General features: G+C 44.3%; 1 protein-coding gene across 1 annotated transcript; it reads left to right on the forward strand.

Moving 5' to 3' along the window:
- The first annotated feature begins 83 nt into the window (after positions 1 to 83).
- Positions 84 to 23,226, forward strand: EIF4EBP2 (eukaryotic translation initiation factor 4E binding protein 2). The gene is made up of 3 exons (XM_081074015.1): positions 84 to 474; positions 15,717 to 15,902; positions 16,857 to 23,226. The coding sequence occupies exons 1-3, from the start codon at positions 330 to 332 to the stop codon at positions 16,886 to 16,888; spliced, it is 363 nt and encodes a 120-aa protein (XP_080930141.1). The 5' UTR covers positions 84 to 329; the 3' UTR covers positions 16,889 to 23,226.
- The last annotated feature ends 1,132 nt before the right edge of the window (positions 23,227 to 24,358 follow it).

Genomic DNA, 24,358 nt, shown 5'->3' on the forward strand with positions numbered 1-24,358 from the left:
TCCCTCTGGCTCCCGCCTTCGCCCGCTTCCGGTCGTCGTCGTCGCCGCTGCTGCCGCTGCTGCTGCTGCTGAGGCTGCGGGCGGAGGCCGGAGGATCGGGCGGCGGCGGCGGCGGCGGCTGAGAGGGCGGCGGCGGCGGGAGCGGAGCGGGACGCGGGAGCGAGAGGCAGCGAGCGAGGAGCGAGGGGCGCGCGCCCGTCCCCGTCCGCCCTTCCGACCGCTGGAGGAGCCGGAGCTGCCCGAGCCCCCAGCTGCCGCCGCCCCGCCGCCGCCGCCGCCGCCCGCCCGCCCGCCCGCCGGACAAAGCCGGAGAGCCCGCGCCCGGAGCCATGTCCGCGTCGGCCGGCCGCGGCCACCAGCCCAGCCAGAGCCGCGCCATCCCCACCCGCACCGTGGCGCTCAGCGACGCCGCGCAGCTACCTCACGACTACTGCACCACCCCGGGGGGCACGCTCTTCTCCACCACGCCGGGGGGTGAGTGCGCGCCGGGCCCCCCCGCCGGGCCCTTTAACTCGGGGCGTGTCCGGCCGCCGCCGCCCCCCCGCCCCCCGCGCGTGCACGCTCCACTCGCGCGCCGCGCGCCACGGCCCCGTGGGGCTGCCGTCGGGAACCTCAACTTCGCGTGTCTCTTGCCCGCGCGCGACTCGGCGCGCGCCCACTCTGGCCACGTGGCTCTCGTGTCGCGGGGGGGGAAGCCGCGTTCCCTCGGGGTGGCAGGTTTCCGCGCTGCACCGAGGGGTCCTCCCCGGGCCGCCCGGGCAGCTCGTCCGCACGTGTCGTGGGGCCCGGCCCGCACTGCCCGTGCGGCCCGCGTGGGGGGCGCCTGTGCGCGTTCGCGCGGGGGCTCCCGGGGCGGCTCCCAGGCCTCTCCCGGGGGGGCTGGGGCTGCTCCCCCCGGGGCCCTGCGGGACTTGCTCTGCGGCCTGTAGGACCCGAGCACGAGGCTGGGACGGAGGGTTTGGCAGCCTGGCCTGGCGTGTCCCGCTTTGGCAGCCTTGTTTACTTCGCCGGACACGGCCCCGGGGGCGGGGGGCGTCCCGGGGGGGGGGAGCGGTCCGAGCAGCGCCGCAGTGACGGCGGGGGAGCCGAGGTGCGGCGGGCGGGCGGGGCGGCGGCAGCAGCGGGACTGGCGGTGACCGGGTCTTACATCTAAGACGCATCAGGGCTCCTGTTCAGGGGACGTCCTCCTGAAAAATCGTGCTGCGGCTTGGTTTCCGGGAAGCACGGAAGCCAAGGAGGGCACCCCGGTCGGGGCCGTGCAGAGGAGCGTCCTGGGCATCGCTTCTCACAGAAGGCCGGACTGTTGCCCGGGAGGGGCACTGCGGGAGAGGTGAAGCCGCCGGGTGGTCGCGGGAAGCGGAGCCCGAAGGTTGTGTTTCCCTGACGGGGCCCTTCTCCAAAGGGAGGGGACTGCAGAGGGTCTTGGGGGACCGCATTGAAGGGAACCGTTCTTCACTTTTGACTTTGGAACGGTGCCTTCTTCGGGGATGTGGGGGCTGCTGCTGGGGGGTCGGGACAGGGCTGGCCGCGCTGCCGCTGCTGGGTGGCTGGCTTCGTTCCTGGGGGCTGAACTCTCCTCTTGTTCTGCCACCGATCCCTTGCACTTAGGTCCCGGCGATCCTTGAATCGCTTTCACAATAACAAGGGACCTTAGAGTAAGAAGACCGCCTTGCCAACAAGGAGAGAGCTCTCCGGAGGAATCCGGCCCGGCCAACGCTAGGGGAGAGGGTGTCGGCTTGGAAGACGTGAAAATGACCCGGCAGGAGAGGTTCATGAGCCGCCTGGAGAGCTGGTTTTAAGGAGGTTTACCTTTGCGGAACAGTGCGGTTTCTTAGTGAGGTGGCCTGTATCATTGAGGGAACCTCCCTTCTGACCTGATCTCTTCAAGGCCAGCCCCTGAGCTGCGGAGACACCTTGCTGCTTAATCATGACATTTTGGTAGACCAGAATCTGCTTTACGTCGAGTTGTCTTGAACTGATAGCTTTTAAGAAGTGGACATGGTTTTCCGAGGTGATGGAAAGGACTTGATAACTTCCAGAGTTCTTTGTGGGACGGGTTAGTAAATGCCGGTGCTCCCAGCAATTCAGAACATATATCATAATAACAACAGAACTCAACTATTATTTGTTTGGGGAAATAACTAAACTTTTAGTTATATATTAATCATTATTCCCCTGAGGGAAGAGCCACAACGGGGCGCATTTTTTGGCCTATTTCAAGCAGCCAAGCAATCATGCTTTTATTTTTTTTAAAAGATTTTATTGGGGAAAGGGAACAGGGCTTTATTGGGGAACAGTGTGTACTTCCAGGACTTTTTCAAGTCAAGTTGTTGTCCTTTTAATCTTACTTGTGGAGGGCGCAGCTCAGCTGCAGGTCCAGTTGCCATTGTTAATTGCAGGGGGCGCAGCCCACCATCCATTGCAGGAGTCAAACAGGCAACCTTGTGGTTGAGAGCTCGCACCCCAACCAACTGAGCCACCTGTCCGCTCCTATCATGCTTTTAAAATAAGGGCATAGTCTTTAAGCATTGCTTTAAGGATAGAAGCCTGTCTGATAGTCTGGATTAGTTACTGAAATGCTTGGAAAGATTGCCAGAAATATTGATTCATTTACCCTTCCTCCCAACACACACACTTACCACTGCTTTCTCAAATATCACTAAACCTGTCTCCAGATAGTTTCTACACAGCTTTTTTGTTGTTTCAGATTTAAATACTTGTCATCGTAGCTCATGTATTATATTAAACCTGTATTGCTAGAGCACGTTGTGATCTTTGAATTTTAACAGGAAGGCTTATTTACATATTGTGTTTAGAAGATATAGCACTATTGTGATTGGATTTAATCACTATTTTATAGCAATTAACTGCTGTTTAGAAGTTCCATACTTATTGATTTATTATTTCCCCTTTGGAAATTTTCTGCCCTCCTGGTTTGTTCATGTCTCTTGTTACATTCCTTTCTCTCCCCGGTGTGATTTTCCTGGAACCAGGGTAAGATAGTTGGTTGTTAATTTGGTCTCCTCCAGGTACCTGAATTAATGTGGTTAGGTATCTTGAGTGAGTTTTGTGGGACCAGTGCAGTACTTCTCACAAAATGAGACCACAGACAAAAATAGGAAATGCAGTCCTTCCTCTGAATGGTCTTAAAATCTTGATGGGTATGGTATTGGGGATGGATAAGATTTTTAATTCTAGAACAAAAAACTTGTGTAGAGTCAAGTGCTAACTTACATATTTCAGACTTGTAAACATTCAAACAAATGAGAGTCGGTAGGCTTGTGTTGGAAATCTCTATTTACTGGGAAGGAAGGGGATTAGCATTTCCTGTCTCAAATTTCTGGAGTGTCATACACATGTCAGAGCATTCAGGAATAACAGTAGATGTGCCAAATGCCCTAAATGATCAGACTGGGCAGGGACATTCACAACATAGTGAACTTAAGACCTCCCCCCCCCCTTGAGTCCTTTATTTATTGGGGATCAGAGGATACAGCCTACCCTTGAAAAGATTTCTCAAAATGAGAGGGGGGTGAAAACACTTGCTGTAATCTCTTGGATTTCTCTTATTGCTTTTCTCATTATTAGGGAAGAGAAAAATTTTTGTTGAATAAATTCAAGGCAAAAAAAAAAAAGCCCTTGGATTTTGTTTTGGTTCTTCCTTTGAGAAGCTAGTTCTAGTGTCAATGGAAGGTAAAGTTACTATGGTTGGCTTCACTTTCATAACACTTTGGTTAGCTGAGAGAAACTGAGGCTCAGAGAAATTAAGTAACTTGTTAGTGTAATACTGCTGTATAATGGCAGTGGGTAACCTCTGGTTTGGTGTCCTATCCCTATTTCAGTTGTTTCTTCCACTATCTTAAGATGCTTATTTTACTGGGAAAGGAAGTTTGCAGATATTTAAAGAGATGTTTCTACCTTTGGAATAAATGCTAGCTAACTTGATTCTTTCTGCTGTCTCCTTCTGGGCGAGTTGTGCTCTGGGGAATGAGCAAAGACATGGAGACCCTTTTAGCCTTTCTTTTCCTGTATAACAAACAGCCTCAGCAGCTGTGGAAAAGGATGCCGATGCCATACCAAGAGCACCAGAGGGGAACTAACTCTGATGATCTGAAATCTTATTCTTGTGTTTGCTCTTTCTCCTTGCCAGCTGCAGAGTTGTTGTGATTGGTTCACTGGGGCAGAGTTACCTGAAGGCCATTGGAAGGGTCTGGAAATAAAGGAGAATGCAGGAAGTAGGGAAAAGAATCCGCTTGGGTTATTAATAAAATAAGAGTATTGGGTGGGCGGGGGAGTTCCCTGCGTTTTGATCTGGTTTCTTTCTTGGGAGAACTAAATAGAGCTCTGTATGTAGATACCGGGAAAGAAGGCCAGTTTCTGACTGTCATAAAATTTCTAGTTCGATGACCTTGGACTGAGTTTATTCTAGGCCAAAAACTTCTGAACCAACAAATGTACTATTTGGTTCTCTAGCTTCAGTTATTAACCAAAAGACTTCATTGTTGCATGCGAGAAGTGCATGGAAAACGTAATGAAAGGTGTTCATTCACCTTGCGTTTGGAGAATCTGGCATTTACTTCGAGTGACAAATTCATATTTGTCCATCATTCCATGGGAGATTCAGGTTTAGTCTCAGACTCATCAGCTGCTGATGTATTTATTAAAGAAGGTGTACTTCAGGTTTGTTGTTGGATAGGTTTTTGCTGATGAGAGACTGAATTCTGAGTCTGGGAAAGGCAGCAGTCCTCATCCTCCAGGCATCTGGCAGTGCTTTATGTGGAAGGGAGCGGCTCTGCCAGCCCCGAATCAGGTGCAGTCTCACGAGGACAGACAGAACTTTTCCAAGGTAATAGAGCAGCACATGCAGGAGAGACCTGCGCACAGCTCCCTTCCGCTCTCCTGCGGCCTAGTGTATAAAATAGGAAGGATGAAAAGTGACGAATCTGTAAACTGGCACTCCCAGGGTTGTTCAGCAAAGACTTTTTGAGGACTGGAGTCTTAAGAGACAATTTTGTAAGAGGGGTTTTGCATGCTTTGCAGACACTGTGGCTTGATTACTTGCATGTGTAAAGGTTTGCAGATCAGACAGATGAAAAGTTGATGTGGCGGAAGCTAGTTCATCAGGCTGGAGAGAAAGAGCCTGAGCAAAGTAGTTTGTTGATGAGTGGCAGAACATTTTCTTGACTCCCGAGTCTTTAGATGAACAAATTAATGTTTAAAAGATTTTTGCTCCTCCATTTATAATAGAACAAAAGTCAGTTGAGACTTGCAGTCATTCAACTTACCGAATAGGGAAGGCCTAGGTTACCATTTTCAAATTTGTTCATCATGGAACTTAGGTTCATGAAAGCTCTTTAAAACCTGTGTGCTCTTTACCACCCAGCAGCTATCCACCCGATATGTGGCTAGTTTTAAAGGCCACCTTTACCTGTTCTCTGGCCACAGCCTCAAGCCAAAAGTTCAGAAATCTATGAGTGTTTACATCTAAAGAAATCATCTTTCAAATCTCTAGGACAAATGCCCTGACAAACAGAAACTGTTCATTTTATTGAGTAGTTTTGGAAAGTAAAAACATTAACAAGGATAAGTTAGCTAGAGAATACAGCTCAATTCTTGTAGATTCCCTGGGATTTTCTGTATACAAGGTCACGTCATCTCTGAGCAGAGACAGTTTTACATCTTCCTTATCAATCTGGGTGCCTTTTGTTTCTTTTTCTTGCCTAATTTCCCTGGCTAGAACCTTTAGTACAGTGTGGAACAGAGGTGGCAAGCCAGTGAGAACCCTACCCTTGACTTGTTCTCAGTATTAGGGGAAAAACATCCAGTCTTTCATCATTAAGATGTCAGCTATGGGTTTTTCATAGACGCCCCTTATCAGGTTGAGGAAGTTCTCTTCTATCCCTAGTCTGTTGAGTGTTTTTATCATGAAAAGGTATTAGGTTTTGTCAAATGCCTTTTCTTTCTTTTCTTTTTTGAATCTCTTGAGATGATTATGTGATTTTTGTTTGTCATTCTATTGATATGATGGTATTACATTAATTGATTTCTGGATGTCGAACCAACCTCGCACGCCTAGGGTAAATCCCACTTGGTCATTGTGTATAATCCTTGTGATATGTTGCTGAATTCGGTTTGCTAATCTTTGGTTGAGGATTTTTGCATCTATATTCATGAGAGATACTAGTCTGTATTTTTCTTGTGTTGTCTTTGTCTGGTCATAGTGTCAAGGTTACACTTTATTTAATGGTACCTTTTTTAGAATAGACCTGTTGCTTATAGCAGGTGTGCTAACTATTTACTGGTAAAGATAGACCATTGCTCTCTAGGTCTAAGAGGTACTTACAGAAAGTGTGAGAGGCTTGTAAGTCTTCATTTTAAGATGTCATAATTAATCAATTGGGCCTCAGAGAGAGGAGCTCATCTCATCACCAGAGACCGTTATGTTAAGAGTTGGGCTGCGTTTACATTGAAATGAAACTACTCTCTGGTCTGTTAAGTTCCTAGAACTATTATGAATAGGCGGCAGATAAAAACAGTGACCTAGACCAGTGATCTCTAGTAGGCTTTTGCCACTTACTCACTTTGTTGATAAAGAGTTCAAGTTCCTTACTGTGAATAAAAGTGGAAGGTATTGCTAGATAATACAATTGTGCACACACATTGTATTATTTTTAGTGAATTTGGGAGGAAAGCAAATAATTGGAATGAAAGTCAGGTTTGAATCTGAGTGCTTTCCCCCTGCCAGCAGTGCCGATCTGGCTATTAGTGTCTTCATCTGTGAAATGACAGGCTTCCGACGGCTTCGGACATTGGGATGCTCCCTAAGTCCTCTCCTGACACTGGGCCTCCTGGATGGAAACGTGGTTACCAACTTCTCCTTCAGCCTCGCTGTGTTTTCTATTGTGGCAGTGTCCTCAGGGGTAGGGCTGGGGGCCATCCTTTGACCTTAATGTCTTAGAAATCTTTGATCCCAGTTATTGAGACTTGGAGTTAGTCAAAGGACAGTAAGATTGGCTGTACACAAACCTCAGATATCTTTCTTTTGCTATAATAATTTAGTCAGATTAAGTTCTTAGATCCTGAGGCTCCAGGTGTGCCTTCTGTGGATGTGAAAATTATCCCTTTCTTGGTTTGATTAGCACTTTAGGGATTTGATGGTTGCACACACCGAAAATGGCTTGACCACCGACAGCCTCCCTGGAGGATATACTGAGTTAGAGGATTTTTATAAGTCCTTTCTGTATTTTCACTTCTTATTTTTCCTATTGGGGGTGAGGGAAAGAAAGAGGCAGACTTCTTTTCTGAGTGCTTTAGAAGTGCTTTGCTGCCTATTCACCTTGAATCTATTTCTGATCTCTTGGTGGCCCTTACCTCAGGCATCGATGGAGAATTGTCAGGAATCCCTAATGGAACCCTGAGGTTACTTGCCAAGTGCTTTGTGGTTTTTTAAATTCAGTTTCTAGGTTTGAAGGATACCTTCCTTCCTTGTGCTCTCTGCTGCCTTAGCTGTGTCAGTCTGTTATGCATAAATATATACATTTACAGATGCTTTGGAGTCATCTTTTTTTTTCAATTCTTTATAATGAGTTTTATTTTGGGTTTTTGTGTTTTTTTTACACTCTTGATCTTTTTTTAAAAAAATTGGGGTGGGAGGGCTTTAAACAATGGAAATTTAATCTCTACATTTCTGGAGGCTAGAAGTCTGAAATCAAGTATATTTTTTATTGTGGTAAAATACACGTAACAAAATTTGCCATTTTAACCATTTTTAAGTGTACAGTTCCATGACATTAAATATATTCACATTGTTTTGCAACCACCATCCATCTCCAGGACTTTTTTCATCTTCCCAAACTGAAACTTCATATCCATTAAATAATTAACTCCCTATTACCCACCCACTCCCAGCCCCTGGCAACCACCTTTCTACTGTATCTCTATTAATCTGACTACTCTAGGTACCTCATGTAAGTGGAATATTCGTATTTGTCCTTTGGTGACTGACTTGGTTGGCTTAGCATAGTATCGTCAAGATTCATGCAATGACCCTTTTATTTTTCTTTGACATGTATTTTTTATACCTGTGAAAGTAAGGTTTGAAAGTGATAGTGTTATTAAGCTAATAAGAAACAGCAACATTCTCTTTCCCCATCCCCTCTCGTCTCCATTTCCACTCCCCACAGACACCACTTTAAACTCTTAGCTGTTTCTGTGCTCGCTTTGGCAGCACATATACTAAAACTCTTAGCTGTTCCTTGTATTTAGCTCAGGGTCTCTAAATAGCATGATTTAATGCTATTTCTCAGTTTTAAACCAATAGTAATCATTTGTTTCCAACTATGGAAGATGACTTAGTTGCTATATACACCCTTCTACATACATATAATTTCTACTTCCCAACCTCCTAATTTGATTTTTTAATCCATTTGGTTAAGTTAATAGTCATTAAATTTAGGTAAATATTAAACACAGATGTGGCGGACGCTGTTGGTTTCCCGCCCAGTAGCCATTCCCTCTCTGTGCTAGCTACCCCCGTCTCCCTCATGGTTTTAAGTGGCCGTGTGCCAAGCTGCCAGGACATGCACCGTGGCTGCTCTGCCTCTTCTCCAGTTCTGGCCACATGAGATGCAGGGGAAGGTTAGCTAAGGGTTTTCTGAGAAAGATTTTCTTCTGCATGGAGAAAATCCCCTGAGAAGCCCTGCTTGATTCCACACTCTCCCTTCCTGTGACACTGGTGTGTGAGGGTGTAGGTCCATCTCAGCCTTCTTGAAGGGTTTTGTCGCCATCTTATTCAAGCTGTGCAATTTGGGCACGTTACTTAATGTTTCTGTTCTGAGTTGTCTTTTTGCATGCATGGGTGCTTAATTCTAATTCTGGAAGCAGCCTTAGTTAAATAGAATTTTATGAGGGGGACCCTGTGAAAATGGAGTAACTACTACCCTGTCAGTTAACCATGTTACAGTGGACTTTCTCTAGGTGGTTTTATTTCAAATTATATAATTTCTTAAGTGTATATAGCTTAATGCATGGATTAATTATCATTTAAACTAAGCTACTTGGCCTTGAAAGAGGCCCTTAGGCTAGAATGACCTTGTTTCTGTACTATCTTGGTGAGCGTACTTTTGGGCCTCGTTCATTGGCCTTGTTCCCTGCCATTTGAAAATCACTAGTTTTTAGATCAAAAGGTAGAATTTTTTTTTACTCTTCTCTCTTCTCCATCAAAGGGACTTGGTTTTACTCTCATATTTGCTAGTCATGTGAGCATCAAGAAAGTGCTAGGTCAAGAAATTAGATTTATCCTACTGTCTGGTCACGAGGAAGAAAATTTATAAATGTCTAAGTGGTAACCCTAGATCTTGAAGTTCCTATTTGTTCTGAAATCCAAGCGTGAAGACTAAAGTAATACATGCAATATTTTTAAACCAAAAAGAAAAGGAAAAATTGAACAGAAGCACATAAAATGCAAAGTCAAATGCCCGAGACAACTGCTTTTAATAACTTCTGTTGATAGTGCTTTTATTGATTACCACTGTTGCTGTACTATATGTATACTACCATTTCTTGATTTCTTAACCTTAGATAATACTGTTGACACTCCCTATTATGAAAGATGAGAAATCTAAGACACTTTCATTACTTTCTGTCTCTCACTTCCTCTCCTCTCTCAATTTACTAATTTCTGTAAATTTTTTTTAACTTTTATTTATTTTTGCTCCCCTTCTTCCGCCTGTCCCCTCCCCCCACTCCGGTTCAAGCCATTGTTTCTCGGTCCAATTGTGTAGGACACAGCGACCTGGCCATGCTGGTATTATGACCCTAAGTTGGACCCTATGGCTCAAAGACCTAAATGTAACAGCTAAAACTATAAAACTCTTAGAAGAAAACATAGGAACAAATTTTTTTTTAAAGATTTCGTTCGGGAAGGGGAACAGGACTTTATTGGGGAACAGTGTGTACTTCCAGGACTTTTTTTTTTTTCCAAGTCAAGTTGTTGTCCTTCAATCTAGTTGTGGAGGGCGCAGCTCAGCTCCAGGTCCAGTCGCTGTTAGTCCAGTTGCCGTTGTTTAATCTTAGTTGCAGGGGGCACAGCCCACCATCCCTTGCGGGAGTCGGGGAATTGAACTGGCAACCTTGTGGTTGAGAGGACGCGCTCCAACCAACTGAGCCATCCGGGAGCTCAGCGGCAGCTCAGCTCAAGGTGCCGTGAGGAAAACATTTTTAATGACTATGGTCAGGCAATAATTTCTCAGATTGTGACACCAAAATCACAAGCAACAAAAGAAAAAGACATAAATTGGACTTAATCAATATTAACTTTTGTGCTTCAAAGAATACTGTCACAAAAGTGAAAAGGCAATCCAAAAAATAGAAAATACTTGCAATCACATATGAATAAGGGACTTGTAGACAGAACACATAAAGAACTTTTACAACGCTGTGGTAAAAAGACAACCCATTAAAAAAAGGGCAAAGGCTCTAAATAGACATTTCTCCAAAGAAGATATATGTTGTAATGGCCAATAGGTGTTTGAAATGCTGCTCAACACTACTAGCCCTCAGGGAAATGCAAATTAAAATTAAATCTCCAGGAGACAGCACTTTACACCCACTAAGAATAAAACAGATAACAAGAAAACAGTCTGGTAGTTTCTCAGCGTTTAAACAGTTACCATGTGATCCATCAGTTCTACTCTTAGGTATATATACCAAAGAGAAATTAAAACATATACACAAAATCTTGCACATGAATGTTTATAGCAGCGTTACTCAAAACGGAAACAACCCAGATGTCTTGTCTGTCTACTGAGTAATTGATAAAATGTGATATATGCATACAGTGCAGTATTACTTAACAATAAAAAAGAAGTGAAGTACTGACAAATGCTAAATATGGATGAGCCTTGAAAATATTAACGCAAGTGAAAGAGGCTGTCATAAAAGACCATATATGATTTCATTTACGTGAAATGTCTCTCGGCAAATCTAAAAACTATTACACCTTTCAATGAATGAATTATATGTGAATTATATCTCAGTAAAACTGTAAAAACTGTATTTATCACCTGCAAAGTCACAGAAGTCCTTCAAAGTTTTTCTTATACATTTGTACAGAGATGTATACATCTCGTTTACATTTACACATCTATAACATTTAGGTAGAATCTTGACTTCTTATTTCCTAGTTGTTTCAGTGATAATTCTTTAATGCATATGTTATTGCTAATATATATAATTGAAAAATAGAAAGCTTATTTTTATTTGTTTTTTCCCCACCACCTCATCCCCAGTTTCCAAGCTTGGTGTATTGCAGAAATCAGAATAACCTTGTTCTGACTTGCACATTGAATGGCAGTAAGAACATCTCACAGTGAAACCTCATCCTTCTGAAACTTAGCAGCGAACAGCAAAAGTGGGGGGTGAAGCAACAGATGTGCAAAGCTCTATCCACTAACGCTCTTTCCCTTTGTCGTTGGAAAGCCACCAGGCCCCGTCTCAGCCTATTTGCTCTTATTTTACGTGGCATTCTAATAAGCACATCACTGATTTCCAAACCCAACAGATTCGAAGCGTGAAGTTTGAATGGATTTGAAGGGTGTGTGTAGACAGAATTGTACCCTCCCCATTCATGTATTGAAGCCCTAACCCCCAATGTGACAACATTTGGAGATCGGGCCTTTGGGATGTACCATATTTTCCTTGTATAATGTTCTTCTGTGTATATAATGTGCGTCCATGTTTGGGGCCCAAACTTGCAGGGGGAAAAAAATCTTTTGTTTTAATTTTTGAATTCAAATTTATATTATTTTATATTTAGGTACTTATCTTTTGTATTATAAAGGAATTTTAGCATTTATTTATTTATTTTGCACTTTTAACTCATAAGCATAAGTAAAAGAATTAAAAACATGTATATACATACAGAATTAGTACTACCCATGTATAATGCGCATCCTTCTTTTTCCCTCACAAATTTGGGCAAAAAAGTGCACATTATACACGAGAAAATACTATAGTTAGATTTAGATGAGCTCATGAAGGTGGGGCCCTCATGATGGGATTCGTGCCCCTGTAAGAGAGGCTGGAGAGCTGGCTCCCCCCTTACCCACGTGAGGACACAGCAGGCAGCTGTCTACATGCCCAGGAGCGAGCTCTCACCAGAAATAGCCCGTGCTGGCATCTTGATCTTGGGTTGCTCAAGGACTGGGAGAGAAGTTTCTGTTTGTTTAAGCCAGCCCACAGTGACTAAGCCCTGGGCCTAACTGTGGAGGGAGCCAACAGAACTGGAGGGAGGGGCAGTTCTGTGTAGTGTGAGGAAAAGAAAGAGCGTCAACTGAATTGGCCCTGAGATGTCCCAGGTCACAACACGGTATTAGGTGGGTGCAAAAGTAATTGCGGTTTTGCAATTATCTTTAACCTTTTAAACCGCAATTATTTTTGCACCTACCTAATATAATAAATGATTTTCATAATAACCCTGAGTCATCAAGAAAGGATTGAATTGTTTTCTGTTCTAGGCAGTAAAAAATGTAAATATGTATTAGAAAAACTTCCATCCAAAATAATTCAAATTGTTCACTTTCTGAACATTGAACTAAGTTTTCTACTATCCAAAATGACATAATTTCCGGTTGCCTTTTTGAGTTGTTACTATAGTTCTTATTTTACAAAGCGAAGAGGGTAAAGGTAAATTTCTAGTTTCCTTGTTCTAAAATTATATCTGGAACAAAAGATAAGACTTGTGTCTTCTTCAAACCAGGAATGAATGATTTCCAACTTTTCTAAGGGGTCATAATAGGTTGGAGGGAGACATGCAAAGCTGTTCTGCTAAGATTAGGGTCATGGTCCTGTCACAAACGGTCTGTGGGCCTTGGAGCCTAAATATTTCTAACAGTAAAAGTAGGAAGCTAATTCTAGCCCACTCTAAGAGGGCTAAAAGACTTCCTTTGTGAAGTTTTTGGCCTTCGCTTGTTTCATCTAGGCTTATAGGTGAAAGAAGCTGCATTCACCATAATTAGAGCTATTAACCTGGTTTTTGCCATGCTGTCCTTTAGAGATTAGCTTATCTACCAGCAACCTCTTATATTATCAGTAGGTTGTAATGCTTCTTTTACTATTTTGCAATGAGTTTGTTAGATTATATAACCTACCTATTCATATAATTTTAAAAACTACATTTCTCAGTCATGTAAGAAGAAATATTAGGTTGGTGCAAAAGTAATTGCGGTTTGTACAGCTATTTTTTTAACCTTTTAAACCGCGATTACTTTTGCACCAACCTAATATTAAGTCATTTATAAAATACATAAGTATGCAGGCCTTGCCAAACTAGAAGACTGAAAATCAAAAACCCCCTCCACCTTTCCTCCCCACCCCATCTTGAAAAGCGATCCTTTAGGGAAAATGTTTGGTGGCCTCCCTTGTATAAACTGCTTGCCATACCATCTGCTCTTCACCCTGTTATTTATATGTAAGTAATATACCTTTCCGCTCTTCACTTTGGACAACTCCTCCCACTCTTGGAGATTGTAGTGACAATGAAGTGGAACAGAAAGAGGGCTGGACTGGGAGTCAGAAAACCACTGGGCCAGTTCCCATTGTGCCTCTGTGTTCTGGGGACCTTGATTAAGTCACTTTTCTGGGTCTCAGCATCCATCAAAGTGACCTCTGTAGCCCCTTCACTCTCTTACTAATTCTTTGATATTTCATCTATTCTCAAATTACTGTTACTAGGGTTTCCGAAGAAGGATGAAGTTGGGTTCTTTCTTAACTTTAACGAACGCAAGAATAGTCTGGGGGACTTGAAAAATATGGATTTCCAGGTTCTAATCTCAAGGATTCGAATTCAGTTGGAATTTTTTAAACAAGTATCCCAGATGATTCTGATCATCTGCAAAAATACTGTCTTAGTAGGTTCCAAATATAGCATAAGTGTTTTCCTTAGTAGTTTATTATGGAGAGGCTGAGGGCCAGATATTTTTTACTTCTTATAAACTATAAATATGATAGTATGTGCAGTATAGTTGTAACAGAACTAGACCAGAAAAAATATCTTTTGTAATTGCTTTGAAAGCCTTAAAGGTTTGAAATGCTTTAATGTGTTTATAGATTCCCATCTGAGAACATTCTTCCATTCTGAGACACTTAGTCATTCTTTCCTGTGACTGATTTTGTAGTATTATTGAGAACAATATATTTAGTACTTAATTCTGATTGTTAAAGCAAGGATGGTGGGGGGTGGAGGATAGAATCTCTTGGCCATTTTCTCACCTAGAAAGGCACTAGTTTGATTATTTTCCATTTAGTCAAAAGTAAATTGTTTACTAGCATTGGCATTAAGTGTCATGGTACCACTGCAGAGATTAATCCCAAGAAAATTATTGAGTTTGTAACTCGTTTCCCAACTATTTAGCTTAATGTTGATATTATTTATTTAGATTAAATGTTCAATTCCTTCCTTTCTGGAGAGGACTCCAAAATTTCTATTCCTCTTGCAGTAAATGCCTTGCTTTTTTCCAGTTGCTTCCTCACATTTCAAATAGATTAGTTAACTATTGTATCTGTTCTTGTGTTTCCCGGGATATAGCTATCTATCACATGTTGTTTGAGGAAATCTACCTCAACCGTACTCTCCTTATGATAATATGGCAGTTTCATTTCTTTTCACTTGGAAATCTAAAAGCATTGACCAGCAGGTATGAGTAGTATTTACATTCTGCCTCTTTAAACTGAGTAACTTTGTACACAGCTTGACTTTCATATAATATTACCTTTGACTTGGATGCCTAACCCCTTAAAGCAGGTTTTTCTTCCCTGGATTTAACCCTGGTATGAGCAGGCTGTCTGCACATGACCACTCTCCTTCCCTCCTCACCCATTCAGCAGACCTCCCCACATGGTCACCACATCCTTTCTCTTGACCCTACTTTAGTTTCAGAATGAGCAGTAGAGCTCCAAGCGTCCACTGCATTAGGCCGACACCAGACATCTAAATCGTCACTGAGTTTTGTGTTTTATGAGTAGCCATTAGTCTTCTTGGGAAGACCATGACAGAAGGAACGGATAGCAGCAGGTTTTCTTACCTGTCTATCAGGTAAAGTGCACTTTTCAGAACTGTTGTAAAATACTCTGGTAGCACTTACTGATAAGCAGATTGTTTTATAAAATAGACATGGGCTTCTGCCACAGCTCAGTCTGAAAAGAAGGTCGGTCTCAGTGACTCTTTGGAAAGCCTTTCACCTAAAGGTGGCTATCTATCTAATGGCTGTTTTTATCACATATTGTTTATAACTTCATTTAAAACTTTACAGGCCCTTAATGATTAGAACCTGGATCAGATATAAATAAGCCATGGCCCTGGCATAAGGAACTCGAGAGTCTTAGAGAGAGGCAAATAAATAAACAGGAGTCCTGTAATAATCAATATGTATTGAGTAAGATGGGGGAAAGAATTTTCTTTTTAAAGGCTTCATAAAAGAAGCGATACTGGAGCTGAGGCCTGAAGGATGAGCAGGAATCTCCCCAGCAGAAGAGAAGGGAAAGGCGTGGATGCAGAGGAGCCTGGCCCTAGGCAGGGAGGGCAGAGCTCACCCTTTCGGCTTTCGTTGTAAAATCCTTAAGGGCTAGCATTAGGTGGGATTTAAAATAAATTCCTGGAGAGTAGTATATGTTGATATCCCCTTAATTTGTTTTAAACTCTTTCCAACCGTGTTTTCCAGGAACCCGAATCATTTATGATCGAAAGTTTCTGTTGGATCGTCGCAATTCTCCCATGGCTCAGACCCCACCCTGCCATCTGCCCAATATCCCAGGAGTCACCAGCCCTGGCACCTTAATCGAAGACTCCAAAGTAGAAGTAAACAATTTGAACAACTTGAACAATCACGACAGGAAGCATGCAGTTGGTAAGAGAATGCTGTATTGGGTTCCCAGAGGGTGGCCCTGGGAATTGGAATGTCAGCCTGCTGCGGTAGGCTGCGAAAGTTGATGGCTGCACTTATAACTGCCATTCAGTTAATTATATGTCTCTAAGGGTCCCACCTCCCTCCAGCCTCTCTCCAGGGTTTCTTGAAATGTTCTGGAATCCTAAGTTCTAAATCATGACCATATCTAGTCTAGTGGGTACAGGGCAGAAATCCAAAGTCAGGGAATGGTAGGTAAATCCCAAAGGTGATTCCTTGAACCTGGGCTTTATTGGACTAGGGAAAATACACACACACACATACACTAAAACAATTTAATAGTCCTCATTTCCATCCTTTTTATGGTATTGGGGAAAAGCGATATGGGTTTTTCCCCCCATTTTCTAGGACTGCCTTTAATATTTTAATGAACACCCCATACACACACACACTGAGTAATGACTCTTCTGTCTCTGGAAGCAGAGGAGGGAGGTAGAAATGGCCAGCTCCTGTAGTACACCTCAGGTTGCACTCCATGACCCCTGTACGTGAGACAGCATTCGGCCTGCCCAGATTCCAAGTGAGTTTTTAATGGACAAAGTGTGGTTCAGAGCAGAGCCAAAGTTCAAAGCCTCCAGAAGAGTGTGCTGAATGTGCTAGATGGCAAGGAGCACTCAGGAGCTCCTTTTTGGTCAACCTGTGGACAAAGGGACACTGGGAAAGTTTTCACTTACATCCTTTTCCCAAAGGCTCTTCCCCATGGGTGATTTGACTGCCATTCCTTTTCCCCCGCAGATTAAAAAGACCAGCCACAACAAAGCAGAATAATAATTTTAAGGCAGCAGAGCATGGGACAGTTTGAATTGTTTTTTGACCGTTGTATAGAAGGAATGACAATGAAAGCTGTTTTCCTTTTCTGATCTGTGTTCAACTTTTCGTCTATGTCATTCTACCTAGGGGATGATGCTCAGTTTGAGATGGACATCTGACTGTCCCGCAAGGATCAGCAGCAGCACTGCCCGCTGTGTGCGCCTGATGTGGCCAGTAGGCTCGCCCGTGGACACACAGAAGAGGCAGTACCAGCAGTCACATCCACTCCCCACCTCCTCCGCTTCCTCGGGGTGCCAAATGATGCGAAGATGAGCTACATCTGACCATTGCCTCTCCCTGTTCCCCGTCCCCCCCCCCCCAGTTAGACACATTAGATTGAAGGCCCATGGCCTATTTTTGTAGAACTAAGCAGCCCACAAAGGTAAACAGTTGAATTCTGGCTTCGTAGTCCTTTTGCTATTGAGAAACAACCCTCCAAAAAAAACATGTTTTTGTTTTTTAATCCCAAATCAAATGTCAACCTACCAAAAATTGCCTGGCTGGGAAATCTGGGGAAGTACCAGTTTGATGGGTTCAGCGTTGTTCATGTTCTTACCCAGGGTCTCTCCTTCCTGTCCCCCGCTCATGGTTCAGTGCTGCAGGAGTCGGGTTCACGGGCTTCAAAACTGTCAGAGGAAAATAAACAAGAAGAGAGCTCCTTTCCCTTTTACCCTGAGGTGTTTGTCCCTGGGGCAGCACAGTTTGTACAATTCGGGTAGCACTCCCCAGTGACACTGTTTTGACACCCACTTCCCCTCCATTCTCTGGGGGAATGTCTTCTGTCTTTGGTATTATAATACATCTTCCCATTCCTTTACTTAGCACATTTGTGCAAAAATTTGTAAACTGCCTGAGAAGGGACTCATCGGTGACCAGCCGTTCTTTCCTCCTTTTCTTCCATTCCTCCCTGCTTGCATCGTGCTGCTTGCAGTCCTCTAGTACTCGGAGCATCCGGGTGATTGCACTGCTCCCAGAGCATGTCCATACCCGGTGATAGAGGCACTTGGCATGAGGCCTGGTCATCAATCCTGCAGACGATACCTAAGAAGGACCTCGGGAGAGCACTGAGCCATTTGAGTACCCAGTCTCAATGGTCATTGTTTTTCAGTCCAATGAGCATTGTGATATTTGTTGTCTCAGATTGCAGTTTTTTTATATTTTGAGTTTAAGGTTGACTTTCAGAATGCTCTTAGAAAAGCACTAACTTTTTTCCTTTGTGGGCCTGCTTTGTTTGGCTGCTGACCTAGATAAGCATGGGCTTAAAAATGTGTTCCTCCTCATTTTCTTGCCTTTCCCATTGTACTCTGAATTTTCCCTTTCTTTCCCTCCCTTCCTCCCTCCCTCATTTCCTCCCTCTCACTCTCCTTCCTTTATCTCTGCCAGGCCATTTTTCAAATATACGTCAGGGATACCTCAAGTGTTGGTATCTGATAATATCTGTCACTCCTCTTATCTGAGGAGTGACCTTTTATTTTTAAGATGACTACAGACCTATTTTTAGATATGTTTTCAGTACAATTTTGAACAGCAACTTTTTAATCACACATCTTCCAGTGTTAGGAAGGTGAGAGAAATGTCCATAGGCGAGCCTCCTGTTCCATGGCGCCATCCTCTGTCTCCCGTGGTCCCTTACGAGCTCTTTCCTTCTCCCTCTAGTCTTGGGTGTGCATGTTTGGCGTTTGTAGTGGGTGGTTTGTAAAACTGGACCATTCTGCCTTGCCGTGGTTTGTTCATGAAAGCCTTCTTTGCCCTTCCCCTTTGCTCTGTCATTCCTCCTCCCCAGCTGACGATGGACTGGCACAGTAACCCTGGAAGAGGGACTCTCCTCCTAGAAAGGCTAATTCCTCTGCCCCTTCATAGAAAGACAAGTAACGTAGCCACTGGTGTCCTAGGAATTTCTGGTTGGATTTGGTGCCCTGAACCGTCTTATTGAGACATCGGGTCCCAGGGTGAGAGTAACAGGTCAACTGGCTAAGAAAGAAAGCTGTTGGTTTTTTTTCTTTTTTGAACTATGAGAAGACCCTGTTCGTGAATACATTTTAGATGAGAGAAAGGATGTCTGAGGGACTTTGTTCTGCTTTCTGCTACAAAATGTGAAGAGTTCAAAGAGTGAAATCTTTTGTGATGGTTGATGTCTCTCAGGAATAAGCTGGACCTCCAAAGTTTTGGAGATGCTTTCAGCCTCAAAAACAGTTGATCAGAAAAGTATGTTTTATTTGTTTGATGTATCCCTGTTCTGATTTTAATTAAACTCCAAATTTTGGTTTACATTCTCTTGGGAAAACTCAAGTTGCACTGTAAAAGAAGCTTGCTCAGGACCTTTTTGTCCTCTGGAAGCTTGATTCTTTGGGGATGAAGCTTTTCATTCTTCATTCCCTGGCCTTCGCATCCCGTGGAATCTGACTCCAACTACAGCCGGTGGGTCTGTCAGTGAGCAGAAGAGCGCCCCCTTTATCTTTATTGTTGCACATGAAAACTCAGGTTCCTCACCCAACAGTGGGGAATGGATTTAAAACATGCCAACAGGAGTAGTATCAAGGTGCCATTTTTCCCTTTTTTTGCCATCTCGGGGAATCTGCATGTGGCCCCCTAATCAGAAGCCATGTTTCGAGTATTTCTTGGGAATGTCAGCTATATGATGGCTAGAGCAGTTGCCCAGCCCTTAGCCTTCTCTGCAAGGACTTCCCTACTGCTTAGTGCAGTTCTTTCTGTGAGGCCACTGCTACAAGAGGTAACTTGACCTTCATAAATCGGCATTTTGAAGATAATTTCACAAGGCAACAGATAAATTCCAACAGATGACACCCTTTGTGCCATGCTTCATAGAATCATTTTCAGGGCAAGCCATAATCCAGTAGGTGGTTTATTTCTGGATGTTTAGAAGGCAACTCACAGATGAAGACCTAAATGAATTATCTGTCCTGGCCTTTTCTTGGGGAGGGAATACCCTTCAGGTACCATATGAATGAGACAGTTCATAAGGAAACCATGTTTCTGTACTTCTGGGGACAGTCTATCTTAATGGGAAATGGCCTCTCCCTCCAAATTCCAGCAGGAGACATGCATTGTCCTGGTTTTGCCTTCTTTACAGTGTGGTTCATTGAGTTCACTTCCTCATATCCTGTTTAAATAGACATCAAGATCTCAGAGTAGGTATTGGGCTTCCAAGCCAAGAGTTTTGTCTTTCCACCTGTATTATCTATTGCTGTGTAACAAACTACCCCCAATCTTAAAAGAGCAAACATCATCTGGTAGTTTCTGTGAGTTAGGAATTTGGAAGCATCTTAGCATCGGGATTCTGGCACAGGGTCTCAGGAAGTTCAAGTCAAGATGTCGGCAGAGTCTGCAGTCATCTGGGGCTGGAGAATCCACTTCTAAGCGCTCTTTTTGTGGCTGTTGGCAGGATGCCTCAGTTTCTCCCCATGGGGGTCTCTAGGGCAGCATGTGTGTCTGTACACTATGGCAGCTGGCTTCCTCCTGAGTGAGTGATGGGGGTCGAGTGGGGGAGGAAGCTACCATGCCTTTTATGACAGCCTTTGAAAGCACACATGATCACTTCTTCCTTCTGTCTTGTAGAAGCAAGCCACTAAGCCCAGCCTACACGCCAGGGGAGAGTTATACCCCAACTATGAACGGAGCAGTATCAAAAAATTTGTAGATATAGCTTAAAACCACCTCACCCCTAATAGAGGATGAAACCAGGCCACTGGGGGCGAGGAGAGAGAGGGTAAGTTTAAATGATAGGTTATGAGATTTGTTGCTACTGAAAACAGTTCTTCAGAATATGCGTTCTTGAGCTACCTGCTGGTTTTGAGAGGGGTGATGAGAAGTGGCCGTTCCCAGGAGAACATAATACCTATCCATTTGCCTGACTACCAAGGATGCTGCTTGGCAAGTCGTAGGCGTGGTGTCTCTCAGATTCAATACCACTTGCTTACTGTCTCCCCTAGCCAGGAATCGACAAAGGGAATTGGATCCTCACTGAGCCACTAAAGCTGACTTCAGGGTTGTCCAGCAAAGGGAGCAAACGTGAATTTGATGCCGGGTTACTGAGCTGAAGAAAAGCCAACAGTTCAAATTAAGGGTGGAATAGATGACAGCATCTGGAAGCCAGAGTCGATGCTTGGCAGCTGTTCTCCAGCCACATCAGCTGAAACAGATGCGAGTCTGATCTCACCCCAGAAGCTATTGTCGAAGTAGGGAACATCTGGGAAGTAGAAATGTTTGTGCTTGATTGTTCGTGTAAGTCTAGCGTGCAGGTTAACTGCAGGCCACCTAGTCCCTGGGTTTCCTGATGGAAACGGGTCCTTCAGGAGAACAAGTCCTGTCTTCACTCTTGAGGGAGACTCAGGTGAAGCCTGTCAGTCCCACACATTCTCAGTGAATGTCTGCTGTGTGTTTGTGGCAGCCATGCCCAACCAAGTTTTTAGAGATTTCAGACATCTCAAAGATGTCTTATATGGATTTACGCTCTGCCTCTTCTCAACATTTTCTTATCTACAGCCCTCCTTGCTTTAGAGTTGACAAGACCACAAAGCATTGCTTGCTGAGGTGCTAAGAAAAAGGTACTTCTTGCAGCAGTAGGGAACTCATCTTTAAAGCATCTTCAAATGAATTTTGCTTTTCCTTCTGATGTTAAGGTGGAGTCAACATCGGTGGTGTTTTGTTTTTGCTGTTTGGATTACCAGCTCTGAGATTCTCAGACCTCACCTTCCCAGTTCGAACATTTCCACTAGAATGCAGCTTGCTAGATGTATGGGTCTCACCCCCCGAGTCCATCGGCCAGCCAGTACATACTGAGTGCCTGCTTTGAATCAAGGCCACTGCTGTAAGGGGCTTGTCGTGTTGGCAACAACATCCCAGAAACGCAGTCTTTTCCCAAGCTCCCTATCTTGGATCCTCAGTGAGGCGTCAAGCACCTTGGCCGCTTGTGCCCAGGGCTCAGCGCTTCGCGTTCCCCTATAGGGAGGAGGCCCAATACCTTTAGCTGGGTCAGAACTTCCCTTGGCATATTTCTGGACTACGTGCGTATGGGCAGCTGTTTATTAATCTGCGAAACCCAATCACTTACCCACCCATGACATCTGGGAGGGAGTAGTATTTGTTTTAAAGAAGCATTGTTTCATTGAGAACAGTTTCTGTCTGGACTTTGAAGGGGGTGGAATTACCACACAGCCCTCCCTCCCAACTTCTTTACCTCTCAGCTCTTAATAAAAGATGAAAGCAGATTGTGAGGCAAATGAGGCACAGTTTTTTAGAATGCTTATACCACAGGGGCATTTTCTGTTCTAGTAATTATTTTCCAGGTTAGCGTTGGCGTTTCCTTGAGGCAAGCTAGCGCACAGAAATTTTGTACCGAAGACTCTAAGGATGATGTATACATGCTTGCTTTTTCAAACAGTCATTCATGTCACTTTTTCCCCCCTCTGGAATTTAAGTTCCTTTCTCTGGGCTGGTCCTAGAAGTTGATTGATACCATGCCATTTGGCAAAGCTTAGATGTAGGTGAAGTGTTTCAAGTCCCTGTTCAGATAGTCTGTGGTTTTTCTTTGCTTAACCTCTGGTTACAGCCCTGGCAGACCATACTGTATGGATGCCCAGTGGAAAATACTACCTACATGCGACACATTTCCGGGCGTATTGAAGCTCTCACTCTGCCACCTTTCTAGGAGTGGGGGGCCAGCCGAGACGCTGCAATCCTTGGTAGTCATTCAGCTCCACTGAAATTTGCTAAGGGAGCTCTTGCCGGTGCTTAAGACCAGAATTCCTGGACACTTCAGGCTTAGAGAATTCCATGAATAGAGCACAGTATCCGTTCTTGCCCCACTGTAATCCCTCCCTCTTTGTCTTACAAAAACAAAACAAAAACGCCTTCCCAGGCCAAGGGTAATTTTTACTTGAAACCAGGAGAGTGGAGGAGGAGTGCTAGAGCCGGTGAGCCATGCTGCTCCTGCCTCTGTATCCGAGTCAGTACTGGGAGCCTGTGCCTTCCCTTCACCTGAACATGGAGCCCATCTCTTTCCACCTGGTGAGGAGACCTTCCGCTACCCATGGATAAACTTTAAAGGTGGTTTGCAGAGCCCGGAGGACACTCACGCATTCAGGTGTCCGTTTTAAGCATCTTTAAAATATTTTATATATTAAAAAGCCGGTGCCACCAGTGGTCCGATTCTGTCCATTCCGAATGGGAAAGCAGAGACTGCCAATTCTTTCCTTGATCTTCCCTTTGTCTCCTTTGCTGTGGTTGTCCCCTATCCTTTCCCATCCATTTCACTGTCGTGGATGGATAGCTGAGGGCACCACGCAGGCAGTCCTAAGGCGGTCCTGTGGGATTCCGTGATTTTGTTTTGTTTTGTAATTGCCTTTCCAAACCAGCAGGTGTTTGGAAATTAGGGAGGAAGAAAGTTCTCACCAATGGTTGCTATTACAGTTAAGTCAATAAAGATCTTGAATATCAACTTGATGTTCTATTTCTTAAAATTTCAGGTGAAATCCTGTTCACACTGGGGCATGTTGGCTGTTGAGGGAGATGGACAAAGGCATTTGGCCACTTCATGTGTTGGTTCTCCTCAACACTTAGCAGTTCCTTTGTCCATCTGGCCCTGTATATGCAAGGAGGTGATGTGTCCCTTCCCTCAGGAGCTTGGAGGTGAGCGTGTATGTGCTGGGGCTGGATGCACTGAAGAATGCCCACTAGGTACCAGCCTTAAAGCCCAAACAGCTTTCCCTGCCTCTGCCCTTCAGGAGTACTTGTTAGAAATCCATCATATCTCATGTCTTAAGGCTGCACTGCACGAGCATCGGATACCTGCTGTTATTAATCCAGTGAGGTGTACGTATTAGTATTGAGAACAAGAATTCTATCCCTTCACGATTTTCACGTAAACGGGTCCACAGAGAAAACGGCTCGGGATGTGTTGCCCTCAGGACAGGCTGGAGGCTTAGGGCACAATCTTGGGAGTAAGGCTAGATTCTAGCTGTGCTGTGAAATATCTGCATTCCTGCCCACAGGAGTCACTCGATTGCCTCTCAAATAGAGTTAAGTCTTTGCTAAGGTGTTGGGAGGTTCAGTCATGTAAGATCATGGGGGAAAATGCTGTTCCTGGTACATTGGACTCAAGCAAAGCTCAGCTGGTGTGACAATCAGAGGTTGGTCAGCTGGGTCTCCGTTTCCACAGAGTGCAAGTTTGGGAGCGGCGCAGTCTTACCAGCTGCAGCAAGCACCTGCTGGTGGAAACTCCAGAGCGACTAAAGAATCTCAGGGAAGAAGGGGCCAAATCATTTTGAAATCACAGGCACACATCCTTTACTCTGCCCCAAAGGCAAATATTAACTTCAAAGACAACTTAGGATAAAGGGGTAATGGTCTTACTGCTAAAAGAAGAGGATTTATAAGATAGAAACTAAACCCCTGACATGCTGTGAGTCATAACCACTTCCCAAATCTTGTGTCCTGTGTTTCTGCTTTCCCATCTTACTTCGTCTTTCCTGCACTCCTACCTACTGCCAGGCCTGCCCACTTCCCCAGCCAAGGAGAGTCAGGCATCTGATGTTTCCCTCGCAGCCACTGACGTGGCACTGCTATAGGAA

The sequence above is a fragment of the Rhinolophus hipposideros genome (genome assembly GCF_964194185.1).
Source record: "Rhinolophus hipposideros genome assembly, chromosome: 15".
NCBI classification, from domain to species: domain Eukaryota; kingdom Metazoa; phylum Chordata; class Mammalia; order Chiroptera; family Rhinolophidae; genus Rhinolophus; species Rhinolophus hipposideros.

What these genes read in the sequence shown, in the direction of transcription:
- EIF4EBP2 (XM_081074015.1), top strand. Translation starts at nt 330, where the DNA reads ATGTCCGCGTCGGCCGGCCGCGGCCACCAGCCCAGCCAGAGCCGCGCC. An exon ending in CTTCTCCACCACGCCGGGGG is followed by an intron (nt 475 to 15,716) that starts GTGAGTGCGCGC and finishes CGTGTTTTCCAG; the next exon opens with GAACCCGAATCATTTATGAT. An exon ending in CGACAGGAAGCATGCAGTTG is followed by an intron (nt 15,903 to 16,856) that starts GTAAGAGAATGC and finishes CATTCTACCTAG; the next exon opens with GGGATGATGCTCAGTTTGAG.